The sequence below is a fragment of the Phalangium opilio genome, unplaced genomic scaffold, assembly GCF_054372755.1.
Source record: "Phalangium opilio isolate 3A_F unplaced genomic scaffold, DU_Popi_V2 ptg000105l_1, whole genome shotgun sequence".
Lineage (NCBI taxonomy): Eukaryota > Metazoa > Arthropoda > Arachnida > Opiliones > Phalangiidae > Phalangium > Phalangium opilio.
The window spans coordinates 812511-829421 of NW_028324207.1; the positions used below are offsets into that span (position 1 = coordinate 812511).

The following is a 16911-nucleotide window of genomic DNA, read 5'->3' on the forward strand; positions in this document are numbered from 1 at the left end:
GAAACCCGAGCTAGGCGCCACATTTTCTGTTACAGCAATTCCATGAATACATTATGGCTTACGCGAGAATGAAAGAGTGAGTTGCCGTGAAAATAAAATTGCGAGGTATACTGCGCAAAATTCAAATAGCAAATCACTATGGGAGGTCAACAAGTAAAGTTTAAAATCAATTAAAATTAAAACGCAACCAGGCAAAATGTGGCGACACGAAATTCTAAACTTTAAACGCTTTAAACGTCACTTCATTCTCTCACATCATTGCGCCTCAGCCTCTTACGCGGTGGCGTTCATACTCATCGGATCCATAAACCGGTTAGTATGATCACCGTTACTAAACCCAAAGTTGAACAACCCCTTCTCACCAAATACCATGGATATGATGATATCCATAAACCGGTTAGTATGGTAAATTTCACTGAATCCAACACTCCCGTTCTTCCTTTCCCGCCAAATATCAGTTGAACAACCCCTTCTCGCCAAATACTATGGATTTGATGATATCCATAAACCGGTTAGTATGGTAAATTTCACTGAACCCAACACTCCCTTTCTTCCTTTCCCGCCAAATATCAGTTAATCGCCGTCTCTCCTTCTTCTCCCTGCAGGAATAAGTATATCTTTGTTTCTAAGATTTCAGTTTGGGCAGAATCTGAATAGCGTAAGGAGTACAACACACATAGAGGAACTCGGGCCTAAGGCCTTAATGGTAAATACTGGTTGGTTTATTCCTTTGGGACCCACTTAATTTTACCAAGAAACGTACGGGGAATTTCTGAGAAGCTACCATACATACAACCCAAACCTTTGAGACGGGAACGACCTAGTCCAAGCGGAGCCGACCGGCCGTGAACAATATAGTTTTAGGTTGCCTTTTATGACGTATGTTTACCCATCTTTAGCGCGCCAGGCCAAAAGAGAGGACCCGCGTCTTTATTGACCTAATAAAACATTTGTTTTGCCAGTAATCTTATACGCGGTTGGGTTTTCCAAGCAAGCTGACCTATTTCGTTTTACCGTACCGTTCTGTACCAAAACATTTTCGTGGGAATCAATGTGTCTGTGTCTGATGTTTCGAGTAACAACCAACGTTGTGTTATATTCTGTTATATTTCTGTTTAGCGCGAGTTGAAGAGATAGTATAACGTTAAATTTCGATATCCACGTATACTTTGTTGCAATTTAAAGGGATTGAAGTGTTTAAAGGCCGACTTCCAGCGAAAAGAGTTCTAGCGAACTGAAAACCGAGCATCGAGACTAACAATGGAGCGACCGTGTCGATTTTCGAATCCCCGCTGGGGCAAAAGTTGGAAAGGTTCTAACTAACTGAAAACCATGCAATGCGGTTCTAGCGAACAGAAGATACACAATAGAAAATCTCCTTCATAATAAAGCAAAAATTTCGGATTTAAAAAAATTAAAAGGATTTCTATTGTTCATCTTCAGTTCGCTCGAACCACATTGCACGGTTTTCAGTTAGTAAGAACCCAACTTTTGTACCAGCGGGGATTCGAAAATCGGATCGGTCGCCCCATTGTTTGTCTCGATACTCGGTTTTCAGTTCGATAGACCCCTTTTCGCTGGAAGTCGGCCTTTAATTTCGACTATCATATAAGGATTTGAAGTGGCAGGGATGGAAAAATGTCACGGAACATTTTCGACTCAAAATCACGTAAAGAACATCCTCTTAATTGATGTTAGACTTATCATAAACACCCTGTATTACTTATGATTTGATACTAATTATATAAATTTCCTCTGATGCTATCAAATCATTTTTGTATATAAGAGAAACTGTTTGTAAAAATTAATCGAAAACTTCTAATTGGCCCGAAGTAAATTTTTCCCAGAACTGTAATGATTGATGAAGTTGTTTGACCTCGCTTTTGGGGAAAGGGAGTTTAGTCCCTCTATATAGATGGCTATTTCCTGTCTATTTTTAACTCAGTCATCCGAAAACTTTATGATAGAGTTAACCCTATGCCATTAGGCTTAAAGTTCCCATATATTGGAACAGCTCTCGGCGGCCGCTTATCGCGGTCAAATACCGAAGAAGTTATATGGTCGGTAATGGAGTGAAAACAAACGTTAGTTGATTAACGAGCGACTACCATTTTGGCTGGCAACACTGTATGGGGGCGCGAGAGAACGAGCTTCCTTACTCGCGAAAAATCGGAAATCATTCTCCTCGAGGCGGAAACCACTTCCGCCTGAAATAAAAAGCAACCTTTTTAAATTTTAAACACTCTAGATGATTCTTAAAATTGGCAGGGCATCAATCAGTTTGTTTAACACGAGTTTACAGATTATGTTGACGTCATAAACGCGCGTTCAGATGCATGTACCGAAGAAATCGGTTACGTGATTGCTTTAATCGCTGAACGCAGTTGACGTTTGAATTTTAACCAATTCGAGTGGTTATCCCCTCGCGAACCTTGCTATTTTAATAGGCTTTCTAACAAATTACCCGCGAAGAGACGCGGTTCCCAACTTCCGGTTGCGTGGCGTGGTTGCTAAAAATATCTAAGTTTATAGAAACTAATTTCGTAATTCTCACAAGCACGACTCTATTGACATATATAGCCGCTAATTTAGAACGGGGAAAATATGCACTTATATATAAGAGTTAATTTACTTATGCTTTAAGATCGAGTGGGTTTTGGTTTGAGCAAATAAATTCTGATAAGAAATCCTCGGACTATATTTTAAATATATTTTTACTCAAATAGAATATTTTCTTTCAATCTGAAACTCAGAGTTCACGAATATCCGTTACAGGTAAGTTCGAAAGAAAACGTATATTTCTTACTTAACGTCATAGCATCCCTGAATATAGTGATCCCCTACTCTAAGTATGGGAAAGATCAAATCTCCTACATCTTTCTAGTTTCACAGGACTGAAGTTTGCTATACTCATTTCTCCGTCTTCAGTACTTTGATTTCCAGAAAGAGTGGACTCAATAGGCAATAAATTTTGAGTCAAAAATGTAACTTCTATGACATTTTGTTATTAGAGGGTTTCACCCCTTAGCAGGTAGCCCATCCTAAAAATTTACTTCCTTGTAGGAAAAGAGGAACTTATTAAAATATAGTACATATAAAAAATCCTATTTATTTCCATGTTTAGTCAAATGTGATCTTGATAAAAGAGCTAAATTTTTATAAATTTGATGGTAAGCTATACGAAAACTCGGACTAAGTCAAAAATATTGGATAGTATGGGACCTTTCATGAAATTATAGGATAATAGGGGATAGGTTGAAAAATATAGGATAATAGGGGACAGGTTCAAAAATATAGGATAATAGAGAACGGGTTCAAAAATATAGGATAATAGAGAACGGGTTCAAAAATATAGGATAATAGAGAACGGGTTCAAAAATATAGGATAATAGAGAACGGGTTCAAAAATATAGGATAATAGAGAACAGGTTCAAAAATATAGGATAATAGAGAACAGGTTCAAAAATATAGGATAATAGAGAACAGGTTCAAAAATATAGGATAATAGAGAACAGGTTCAAAAATATAGGATAATAGAGAACAGGTTCAAAAATATAGGATAATAGAGAACAGGTTCAAACATATGGGATTTCATAGGAATTATAGGACCACTGGGCTTAGTTATGTACCCTTATTTGGGACACCCTTTTTATATCAGTGTTGGAGATCCAATCTCTTCCACTCTGTATGTATTTTCAAGGGAATGTTCTATGAGAAAAATTGTTTATAAAGTAACCCCAGGGACGTAGCAATCACAATCACACGATTTAGAGTGGGTTATACTTTATACTTACTAAGAAACCCTAGCTCTAGTATATATAAAGTCTGAACTTGACAGGACCTTTATTAGATAAGTTTAATAAAATGTGGTTTAGATTTGTTAAGTTTCCTTGAACTATTTTATCCCTATAATATAATAACATTAAATATCCTTTCGCCTGTACCTTCTACGTTGATGCTAACTTGGAATGGTTCTTAGATATAATCCCAGTACTATGAACTTTTGACCAATGACCTGTCAAATAATACATTTAGAAATGCCAACACCATCTCAATTTCTTACGAGGTACGTTCACCCGGAGACCCTGAATTACGATTAAGCTGTAAGGATATCAACCGCTTTAATACTAAATAAGGTTATATTCTATTCAGGGAAGCCGGATGGACAATGCGAAGAAAATATATAAGATTTATTACTTAATAAATGGGCAAAAACCTCACTGAAGTTACTTCTTATTTATCAAAACATACTGGGAGGGTGTTACCTTACAAATTCAAGGTTCGACGCGTTAAAAATGATAAAGTAGGCTATTTTGACGTTTAGGGTCTACCCCTTATGTGTGGCGCAGCTTTGCGTAACACCCTGTAGATTTGTTCGGGTGATTTTACCAAAATTCTACCATTACTTGGTATCATAAACAAAATACTAACAATAAGAAATACGTTAATTATACGGTGTGCTAAGATTAACAGTTGCCAGGATGACCTTTGACTTCAAATATCTCAGGTCATAGATCGAATTTTTAAAAGTGGTCTTGTTTTAAAACTTAGACCTTTAAAATATCTTTAATTTAAAAAAATAATGACCGAAATCGGTCAATTTATCTCTGAAAAATAGCGAAAACACTTCCACAACAAAACTACCAAAAATTCTTAGTACACTGAAGCTTTGCAGTGTAGCTTTTCTACAGGGGCCGTACGTTATACATAGGGTAGATTTCCCCTGTAAGTGGGCTTCTAGTAAAAAAAATTCGGGAAGGCGTTTACTTTGAAGGATACATTTTTAAATAGAAAACAAAATTAATATTCGTGTTCAGCACCCTCAACTTAGTCAGAAACAATGGAAAAATTTAGTGCAAAATATTTTTTAACAAAGATAAAATTCCACAAGCTTGGTTACTTGCCCCAACTTAACCTAACTATGATCAAATACTATTATTATTATTGAAAATAAATCATTTACGATAGTTTTAAGACTAATTTAAGGATGCTTAGTAAAATATCGATTTTATTTTTTATCCATTCAAAAATGTTCCCAGTAAAGTAAACAAACAGAATTTGAAAGTTTTTTGATCTTGGGGAGAAAAAAAAAAGAGATGAAATGAATATTTACTGACAGTCTGAGTGTTTGCGGATTGCTGAGAAGATTGCAGTTTATAACTTGAGGAATTCCTTGGGTTCCAACGCAAAGTAAATCTTCGTCGCTATTGCACCTGCAACCCTCTTCATCGTCCGCTTCCATCTTCCAATCATCGGTGTCCTCCGTTGGATGGAGAAGGAGGGGCGTTTCCGAAAACCCTTCGTACTCTTCAGTAACGAAAAAACCAGCTTCCGGTCCAACCTCGCTAATGCCGAAACCCTAAGAAATGAAAGAGCAAAAGACAACTCCTCAGTTTGCATTCACAAAAAAAATAATCAATTTCTTATGTTAGGGCTAGATGAGAAAAAATATATACATGTATATGTATTGCAATCTATTCCACGGAGATTTTCATGAGTAAAGGTACGTAGGAATCGCGGATCTCACAAATGCAATGCACTCTATATATAGGGGATAGGAAAACTCCATGGGAAAGCGCTTATAATACAAAAATATAATATATAATAACGGAACGGTATGCAATAACAGCGAGGAAATTAAGATCAGAGTTCGCTAGTATTTCAACCGTCATTTTAAAAGGTAGGCGCGTGGGTGGACGTAAATTAAGATCTGTTCTCTTTCTGATATATCAAGTTCAATTTCAGGAAGAAAATAAAAAGTTATTATTTTCAAAGAACACGTACTGTTTAGAGGTAGAAAGTAAATAATGCACTCCCCTAAGCTCACAAATTTATAAAAATCGATCCATCTTCTTTAAAATTACAGAGCTATTGATATCACCGAGTTTACGAAACAAACCTAAGCCGAAATTTCGAAAGCATAATTTGAAATGAAAATTTAAAAGCAAACGTGAACATTTGTACCACCCAACGTATTCGAGGTTTCGCGGGAAAGCCGAACGCGTAGTGTGTATTACGCGCCATAACGGAAACTTAATTGCTCGTATTTTCTTTAATATTGTAGATAGAAACATGATTCCAATTGTTATATTCGATTATTTTATAAGCTCTTTCCATTAAAAAAGAAAAAATTCTAGCACGGAGTATAAGAACTTTAACATTATTAGGATAGGTTAGGTAACAACTATGTCGTAACTCAAGTTCAAACAATTCAGAAAATTCTTTAATTTTGGACAACGTTTGATAGGTAAACCTCGTTGAAGTCAAGCTAATAACCCGCGAAATTCTCAGGACTTACTTTTTAAGTAAATTTTGAATGATTAAATTTTAAAACGAACAATGTTTGTTCAAAGATTTTTAATCTATAAACGGACATAGGTAAAAGAAAGAAATTTTTAATCTCGACTTTAGGCAGCAAAATTTACTTTACGTTACTTAAAAATTAATCTATCCGAAATTTTAAATACGGAGATGAAATTTTCATTACAAGCTTAAAAATTTTTCAGTCAGATTATTTTCGTTACACAACACCATTTTTAAAAGACAAAACCTTGGAGGTGAAATAGAGGATCAAATGTTCGTGGGCGATGTGAAGCGATGAAAGTCTTCTCAAGTACTTAAGTGCTGCCGAGTAGCGCCATTTAAAAATTGAAGCCAGTTTTCACGAATTAAGCTTCAGGGGGCATTCATACCGTACGACCCTACCAAAACGCCCACTGACGATGCTGAAGGGGGTACAGAGACTACGTTATAGCGTAAGTTTATAAGATATGTTCCATAAGTATGACAATACCTATACTTCGTAATGCTAAAGACTTACAGCTCGAGCTAGTTCGAGAACGACGCCAGAATTGACTACAATCGGTTTTGCAGTCCATCTTCCTATTTAATCTGTCTACTAAGCCTTTGATAGCGCCTCACCAGACGTCGCTTTACCCTGAATCTATGACCTACGTCACTTCATTACAAGCTCCAGTGTGATAAACCTATGCTTCACATATCTTATGAAATTATAGTTATAGGTATGGAGCTTCAACTCTATCTCACCTCCAAGGTTGAACACCAAAGGCAAGCCATTGGATTCATGCATTCTTGTTATCGTTGATTATCAATCAGTCAGTCAGGACTTATCATGGACTTATTAATTATCTTATGCCTTCAATTTTCTCGAGTGTGTAGTCAATATACTCAGGGATAAAATATATTTCTTAAACAAAGCCCTCGGGTAATACGAGATTAAGTAGATAAACATATAAGCCTGACGGCGGTATATTTTATGTAAATTAGATTAAAAATTCAGGGTAAACTTAAAACACCAAGAAGCTGTTCTAACAAAGTAAACAAAGTATTAGGTATCACGCATTGTTATCCATAAATATCTTGCAGGCAACTTTCCAAGTATTTAAAGTAAAATATCCGTGTATTTTTAAGTTCAGTTCGGAGACAGTGAAGATCTCTAAAAAGGGTGCGCGTAAGTTTATTTAGTCTTTAAGGTTTGGCAATTTTTCATTTTCGATAACCTCGTGATTGTACGTATTTAATCCAGGGTTCGAAAAAACCCGGGTTTTATTTTAAAAAAAATCCAGCCCATTGACTTTTATTGGGTTTTTCTGGGTTTTATAGGGGTTTTATATTTATCAGTTGCGTGAATGGTAGAAAATGTCATTCAAAATTCACTGCTTAGTAAAAAAATCTTAAAACAATAAATAAAAATATTATAAAATATTACTTTGAAGTTGAAACAATAAATATATTAAACTATCTTTAAAAAGAAAACATTTTTTTTGCATTTTAAATTCATGAAAATTGAAGATTTTAGTGGTGGGTTTTATTAAGTGGGTTTTTTACGGTGGTTAAAACGCAATAAAATCCGTCCTGAGTAAAATCAAGAAGCGATATCTAGTTTTCTAGCGAGAAGGTATAAGATGCCCAAGTATTCGCGCGCCATAGTCCCAGTCCCACTTTCAAAATACAAGGTGGGACGTAAAAGGAGGCCGGGTTATTTCGCCTCTCCTCACTCCTCAGTCGGAAAATACGTAATTTTCGTCACCAGGGAGCCCACTCTTAAATTTAAATTCCTTATAGGAAAAATAGGAATTTTTTTCCGGAATTATAGGATTTTATAGGAGAAAAAAAGTGTTTTTATAGGAAAATATAGGACTAAAAATGCTCTAATATAATACAATTTTGGACTTAAACTATCTAGAAAAATCCCAAAAAATAAAAAATAACAAATTGGATTTTACTTTGAAAACTCAGAAGAACTTAATTAAAATATAACATAATATAATAAATATATTAAAAATCCTAAGCGAGCTCCACAATTTCGGTGTCTATTCAAATGTGATCTCGATAAAAAAAAGCTAAATTTTGATAAATTTGATGCTAAACTATACGAAAACTTCGACTAAGTCAAAAATATAGGATATTATAGGACCTTTCATGAAATTATAGGATAATATAGGACAGGTTCAAAAATATAGGAATTTATAGGAATTATAGGACCGGTGGGCTCCCTGCGTCACTCTCGTCGCGCTGACGTGAGTTTTCAAGAACCAATGAGATGCTAGTTGTAATTTAGAGGCGGGGATTAACTGCGGACCTACGTTTAGACTGGAGATAAAGCTGGAAATGTGGCGAATTCATACCTTCTCCCTAGTAAACTAGATATCACTTCTTGGTAAAATAGAGTCTGGTTTGTTGACCACCTAGTTTTGTTAAGAAGTAACATTGTTGTACGACAACAAAGGCGTAAATTAAAATATGGCTTCAAACAATAAGGACTTCTGTAACTTCGAAGCCGTATCTAACGTCTTTACGTCCACATACCGTCCAATCAACGTTCCGTATTAGCAATATAACAAGCAGACGATACTGCGTGCCCCTCCCCTTTTGAAAATAATCTATTGCTAAATCTTTATCGGTTTTTCTTTTCACTAAAGAGTGGCGCAGAAAGATACCAAAATTTTCAGTGTATTATCTCAAAATATTTATTCATGGCGAAACACCCGTGTTTTTCCCATCTGAATGTCTACACAATAACTTAGGAGTTATAAACAAAAGATTTTCTACAAGGGGTTTAGAGCTACCGCATACCGATTACGTATGCACTATCTCAACGAATATAAGCTAACGTAAAAAGTAGAAATAACACAGCCTGATCTTTACAATGTTGAGCGTGGGATTTTAATCTCAGAGCTTATACATTATAGCGAGACACAGTTGCCTATAGATTAAATGACCTTTGACCTTTAACCTTTAACCGCCATACTGTCACGTGTTTTTAATTAATTGTGTTTAGAGTTTTGCAATTTAAACAAATTAGCGGAGTTTTTAACTCCAAACTATTTCTCTAAACATTCGAAATTAAATTCACTTTCTATTTTTTTTCTTACAAAATGAATTTTCTAAGCCTTGGCATGGAAAGAGATTTATATTATTAATAATTGAAATAGACGTTCCAGAGAAAGTGATGATTGTAGCTAATTAATATAATAATTAGAACTACTACTATTGCAAATAAGGGATATTGAGATGGTATAAATTAGATTTATTTGGTTGTTTTTAGATTTAGTTGCCAAGGAAACGAAATAAGCCTAATGACTATATTCCGAAATAGATAGTTTATGTACGTGGAGGTTTCATACCCTTTACATTATCAGGAGGCCAGGAACACCTTAAGCTTAAGTAAGAAAATGAAAGTCAATTTAAACAGGGGGTCATTCGTCAAACACACCAATCGTAACTTGTAAACTTGTGCCAAACTCGGTCAACGAAGTAAAATTTTTGGACTCAAAATTTATTGGCCATAGAACAGTCCCACTTCGATCCTATAATTACCTTTTTTTAAAAACCTGTATATTCCGAAACTACACATTTCAGAGCTCATGACCGTTTTAGTTAATTAATTCCAGCATTAAAACAGATGTTTTTGAGATAAGAGAACCAATTATAACCTTTGATTTGGAATTTTCTCGCGATCTATTTCACGTCATGAAAACGTTGCAGTATTTCAACCTTTCTTCCTAAAATTCTCATTCGTAAGGTTCGACTAGATGCAGAAGTGTTTTGTTTTGATCCTCATAAACCGTATGTTATATATTTCGTGATGCTAGCTTATAACCAAAAGATATAATCAGAATCGGCACGAAAGTATACGTTCTATCAGATCCACGCCCACACCATATTGTCTACCGTATCGTGTTAAAGAACAATTTGTGTTTCGATACCATGTTTCATTTGAAGAAGTTACATTTATGTAGCCGTGATTAGAAGCTATCATTTACACTATAGCCTCCTACTGTACAGTTTGGCTTATAGCCAATTTTTTTTAGTGTTAGCAGAAGTATATAATACTTCTCTTCGAGAGAAGTGTACCACAAAGCGGGGTAAGTGTAACGTCACTCTTCCCAACATCGGATCATTTAGAGCAAGGTTACTAAACCGAATCACATACACGATAAATAGTTCCCTCATCATTACTCTATTAGCGTTTAAATATTTGGCAAGACGCGCTTGTGCATTTTTGTCCCACGTCAAGACGAAGTTTGTGGGATGATTGCTGGGGATTTAGTGTCAAACATCTATAGAATTACCTTACGGTGCGATGCCCATTTGTAATTTGATGAGCGGGAAAGCAAACTAAAAGGGTGAGCTTGGGAAGAATGACGTTACATAACTAAAGCATTAAGAGGATACAGAGTGTCATCCTTCTTCTATTATCCCCTTCTGGTGTTAGTAAAGGTGAATTGGAAAGTTTATTTATAGAATTCGTCCATTATACAAGATGTTTCTGATAAGTCTGCATGGCATAAATTAAGGGTTATGTTATGTTCTTTGGGTAATTTTAAGTCGAAAATGTAACTTCTATCTCCATTTTGCCACAAGGGACACTGTTTTCGTGTGAAGATTGGAGGTTTTAGGGAAAACCCCTTAAATTAGAAATCATTGTCTAAATCAGTTTATTAACTAAATTTAAGGGGGTTTTGAGCAGGCCTGTGCGAGTACTCGATCAAAGGCGAGTACTCGATCGAGTCTCGAGTCGAGTACTCGACTCGAGACTTGAAAATCAAAATTTTAGGACTTGAGATTAATTTCGAGTCCTCAAAAATCGTCACTACTGGACTCGAGGAGGACTCGAACCGAGGTTTAACACCATATCAAGTCCAAAAATATTTACCATGCATAAAAAATTTATTCTTCTTTCGTCTCTTGTCAGCACGCACAAACCTACATTACATGGTGGCTTAATTTTCCCGTGCTGACAACCGAAGCTGTAACAAAGTATATATCGAATAAGCTGCCTTCGGAGATAGGGAGTTGCCTATCCTCTAACGTGAAAACAAATTTCACTACTCTCATCCTTTATCCATGTATTTCCCCTGACCTCGTTGACCCGGAATTTAGTAAAGCGTGGCATCTAGAGGGGTTTTACTGATTTAGATTTTAGAGAAGACAGGTGATTGGACAAAAATTTGACGTCAACTAGAAAAAACCAAAACCAAAAGTTAAAATTATGTTTATTGACGTTTGTTACTTTTTATATCCAAGCTGTGATATTTGAACAAATGAAGAGTAAAAATAAAAGATATGAAAATATTTAGCCTTGATTTTGGCATGAAATAATTTAATGATTTAATTTATCAGGACTCGACACTGGGCTTGAGACGTAGTTTTGAAGCTGACTTTAGGACTCGGGGACTCGATACCAGTTAAAAGACTCGACTCGAGATTCTATAAGAGCTTTTTTAGGACTCGAGACTCGACTCGAAGCCCAAAAAACTGGACTCGCACAGGCCTAGTTTTGAGTTTGCCTTGAACTCTTTCGTTGATTGCATGGATCTCGGTTTCAAAATTACCATAAATTACCGCTAAAAACAATTAATTTCATTACGGTAATAGATATCTTCAAGGTACAAGGATGTTTTTTGGGCAATTTTAAGTCGAAAATGTAACTTCTATCTCCATTTTGCCGTCTGGCCCACTGTTTTCGTGTTAAGATTGCAGTGCTTTAGGGAAAACCCCTTAATTGAATTAGAAATCATTGTCTAAATCAGTTTCTTAACTAAATTTAAGTTGTCATCCGTAAAATACTCCGGCAATCTTAACTCGAAAACAGTGGCCCTTAGGTCAAAACGGAGATAGAAGTTACATTTTCGACTAAAGCTAGATTCCCACTCGACCTAAAAAAACCGACGGAAATCACACAGCCAACGGTAGAAATTTTAACTTACGCCGGCGTCCGGCGGTAGACCGTTCACACTACGACTGAATTTTCAGTTTGGCGGTAGATCTTTTTTGTCACGTGACAAATTTGAGTTGTTTCTACATCATCTATTTCACACTCTTGATTGGTATCTTTGTCCCCTTGTCGCTTAGATCGTACAAGAAGGGATATTTTCTAACCTCCTCAGTTAAGTCTTCCTTATTAACATCTTATCTCTTTTTACTTCCGTTAGTTTAATTTTTCATTCTTGGTGGTATGTTTCCGATAAGCCTTGGTCAACAACAAAAAAATGGCAGCTATCAATCGATCTCGCGTATGTGTGAGCTCTTGAAATTTATGACGTTGTCAGTACGATAATTTCATTGGCTGAGACACCGGCGTAACGCCGAACACGACCGAAAAAATAGAACACAACTTACGCCCGACTGATCGGAAATTCCGTCGGGCTCGGCGTAAAGATTTTTCGGTCGAAGCCCTTTCTGCCGGGTTTCCGTCGTGTTTTCCGTCGAGTGGGAATCTAGCTTAAAGAATATCCCCTCAATTTAAAGCAGACCTATCAGGAACACCCTAAATATTATATTTTGAATGTATAGTTTTATTGTTTAGTATTAAAATCCCGTAATCTCTTTCTTTCTCCACTACACTGATGAATGCAAAATCTATAAAGTTTAATTATTAGAGCTAACTAATGAATAGAATATCCATAAACAATAGAGCGTTCCTATTATTTTATTTACCCTAACTTTAATTTGGACTCTCTAGATAAACTGGAATGGAATTAAGCGGTGAAAAGGTGGGAATTCTCACCATGTTAGCCCAGAACCTGAACCTCTGAAAATGACCACTGATATTTCGAGACACGGTTTTGAGTTTGCCTTGAACTCTTTCGTTGATTGCATGGATCTCAGTCTCGAAATTAACATAAATTACCGCTAAAAACCATTAATTTGATTACGGTAATAGATATCTTCAAGGTACATTTTTATTGTTTCGTATTTTTAAACTGGCAATCGTGAATGTTTTCGGAAATTGAGGGAAAGAGTAGGACGTATTGTTGACGGTGTTCAGCGAGGAAAACCGATCACCCGTACTTTAATATAAACCCACGAAAAAAAGAAGCTGTGAGGTGCAAAAACAATTCTAGGAATCATCTATTTCACCATAAGTTTGTAAGATATGTTCCGTAAGTATGACCGTATACTTCGTAATGCTATCCTTACAGCTCGAGCTAGTTCGAGAACGACAAGCGAGAATTGACTATACACGGTTTTGCAGTCCATCTTCCTATTTAGTCTGTATTAAACCTTTGACAACGCCTCACCAGGCATCGCTTTACGAGAATCTATGACTTACGTCACTTCATAACAAGCTCTCAGTAACCAGTGACAAACTTATTTAACATATCCCATGAACTTATGATTTCACATTAAGATTCATACATATTCACCTAGTCAATAAAACTACTTTGAAATTTAAAAAAGAATTAAGTCGACCTTATTTTTCAGTCTAAACAATTACGGTGAATGGGCTTTCCAAATTTTCCCCAACAGGTACCCAACCTGTCAAATCCTTGCAGCTTTATTTTTAACACCAGTTTAAAAAATTTCCACCCCATTAAATTAAACTATTTGTCAAGCGATGGGGGTTTCAAAGTATTTGCTACGCAATTAAGGGGGAAAGGGGTCTTCCCGTTTGAGACCTTTTATTAAGAGAAGGTAGTCAAAATGTGGCAGGTAATTTATGAACAGCCCCTATAATTAAGCCACCAAATTAACGCTGACAGGTGACAAAATCAATTCACCCAATAAACCCCTTTGCCATGCAATGACAGTATTTAAAATAAAACATACGAACTAGATTTTATTTTGTTATTTTAAATTTACGCAATAAAATGTTACATTGCGTTCTATTCAACCTCTAATAGGCCAATTACTTAACAAAGGGATAGGGTTGCTAAGCTTTTGTGCAATCCCCCAAAATCATTACTGTTCTACGAATGCAACACAAAAATAAACATAAAATTCAGGGACTGTTCAGAATCCGCAATTCGTTATACTGCGACGGAAATGGATGTAACATTTTAATGATAAGAATTTATGACGTCATCAATATCACCTTAAAAGGGGGGGTTGGGTATGAATATCTATTTGTAATATACTAACCTCTTGGTTGCCACGAGTTTTATCTCGAAATTTGTCGTTAATATCCGTTGAAGTTTCGATCATCCTGATATAGCCTTCAAGAGCTTCGAAACTTCCTTTCAAATCATTGTTATTACCGCCGGGGATATCCTTAATAGTCGGTACCGTTTGACCACTTAGTAAGGTCGGTAATTGTAAACACGTCAGTAGTAAACTCAATAGAACTTTATAACTTCTCGTAAAGGTCAAAGTTCGTTCCATAATTACTTAAAAACCGGGTTTTGAGTTTTTAACCACGATATAAAAAGTAAAGTCTACATTTTCTCGCTTTTCTAAAACTTTTTTTGGCCGTTGAATTACAGAACGTGTAAGAAGAAATTCCGTTCGCGAGTTTGGAGCAACTATGCGGAGTTGCCGCGATTTCGGAAGAGAGCGGAGTGAGTTGCCAATCCCGAATGGCTCAAGGCTCAAAGAGAAAAGGTTCAGGACTGTATTCTACTCTCTGCTTCGACTCCGGAGAAATCGCGGAGGCACCAGAGCAAACGACTCCGGCACGAGAGCAGCTACGAGGAAGAACGACATACAGAAAAATTTAACAAGTTGCACAAGCCGATACTAAAGCCGCGCTTGAATTCATTCGAGGCATTAGAACTTAAACTATTTTGAGGCGGGTCTATCAACTTTTTTGACGGAAATTTCAATCCTGGCCCTTTCTTGTGTGTGATAGAAAGAATGTTAAGTGGCGTCCCTATCGAAGAGGGAAGGAGTTATAATATAGAAAATACTGTAACGTTGCATCTTGAAAAAATGTTCTAATTCCCTGTTAATAAACCTGTCGGCATCCTACAAACACTTTTCTATTCATTAAATAACACTGAAAAAATAACAAAAACGAATAAGATATAAAACGTCCCCGGCGGGATTCGAACCCGGGTTGTTTCCCTCCCAAGTACTGACCGCGCTCGACGCTGCATTGTTTAACTTCGAGTGTTAACATGGGGTAAGTAATAATTTAGTTAACCTCGCTGCGTGTAGAGGCATCACTAGTTAATCCCTCCATAACACACTGATGCAAAATTCAACTGTTCCTCATACTTGCATCTCTATAAATAGAAAAGCTAACTGGTTTCATTAATTTTCTATAAAGATGCGTGTTGTTTTGCTTTTAGAAACTGATTTGCAGGTCACGCAGTTCGCAATCAATTGCATTTATCATTTACTAGCAAAGCTACTCGATGTTCTTGAAAGCGGGCTTAACGAATGGGGGTTCGCCGCTGTCGAACCACTTCCCTGGTGTTACCATGAGTGAATCATATACTAGCTCCCTATAAGTTACTCAGTCACACTGGCCTAATGTATCCAGCATTTTCTTCCGAATAGTAGTCGAGAGGAGGGGAGGCGGGTGAAAGTGATAGTAGACGGCGCCCTCTCTTAGGGCTTTGAAATTAATGTATTAACGGTTTTGGAGGTATGACTTCTTTGCGTCACATTCATTCTTTTGCTTATTGAAAAATAATTTTGGTTTCCATTTGATTAAAAATGGGCCTTTCTTTAAGTTTTTCTATTAGTTCTTTAGACGCACTATTAAAAAGTTTAGTAAGGTTTTCGAGATGACTATTAAGTTGTTGTTTAGCTCTTATTTTTTGATAAAGTTTGGTTCTCTCACCATAAATAGTTCCTGCCTCTGAATGTTGCCTACGGAATAAAAAAATTTATTCCGTAGGCAACGCTCTGGAGTCTGAATTTAAATGAGTTTCTATCATTTGGGCTTTGTCAAAAAATATCCAAAATTCTGCCATTTTAATGCGAAAAAAATAAAACTTCCAATTGCGCCAACCCTAACCCATTAAAATAACTTCTAAGATAAAATACGACTGTGAACCGTCCGCAAACAATCACATTTCTAAAACGTCGTCTGCTTATACTAACTACGTTTCAGTTCAAAGTTTCATTGGATGATCTCCTATTCCGGTATTTTACCGGAAATACGTAAGCGCCGGGAGAAGTGTTATTTTCTCTCAATGTAGGTCGCATATAGGTAACACTTTTTTGGCGGGAAGAAAATGCTGGATACATTAGGCCAGTGTGGCTGAGTAACTTATAGGGAGCTAGTATATGATTAACTCATGTTGTTACTGATAATAACAACGCATTTGGTAAAACAAATTTGGGAGATTAACGATTTGTTTCTGTGTAGATCATGAAGAACAAACATCAAAATAAACAACAAAAGATTTCTAGTCAATAAAACATTTTACCACCCGATATTTTGAAGGCAAGATACCAGTAAACCTATTTGACTACGAGAGTTTAAATCTAGAGATTCTCGGGAGACGCCGGAACGTGGCGCGCTAACTTATCGAGAAATATCATCCATGGAATATGAGAGAAATACCAGGAACCACGGAAGCACGTTAATATAATTAAGATAAGGTAAGGCTGTGTAGAAGAAATTCACATCTTGACAGCTTAGAATCTGAGAAAAATGTCGAAAAAAAAGAACCTTATATTAAAAAACTAATATTTTCCATCGTTCTCTCGCCT

At 36.2% G+C, this 16911-nt stretch overlaps 1 protein-coding gene across 6 annotated transcripts in view; it reads right to left on the reverse strand.

The window, feature by feature from the left end:
* Lgr1 (Leucine-rich repeat-containing G protein-coupled receptor 1) overlaps nucleotides 1–16911 on the reverse strand; it is a 123351-nt gene that overhangs the window by 22244 nt on the left and 84196 nt on the right. For 3 of the 6 annotated variants that reach the window (XM_089851873.1, XM_089851871.1, XM_089851870.1), the window contains one exon: nucleotides 5118–5359. In XM_089851873.1, the coding sequence (XP_089707999.1) occupies nucleotides 5118–5242 (125 nt within the window). In that variant the 5' untranslated portion in view covers nucleotides 5243–5359. Of the gene's footprint in view, nucleotides 1–5117; nucleotides 5360–5456; nucleotides 5683–14388; nucleotides 15002–16911 lie in introns of those variants that run through there. The other 3 variants (XM_089851869.1, XM_089851868.1, XM_089851872.1) reach the window with 3 other exon arrangements.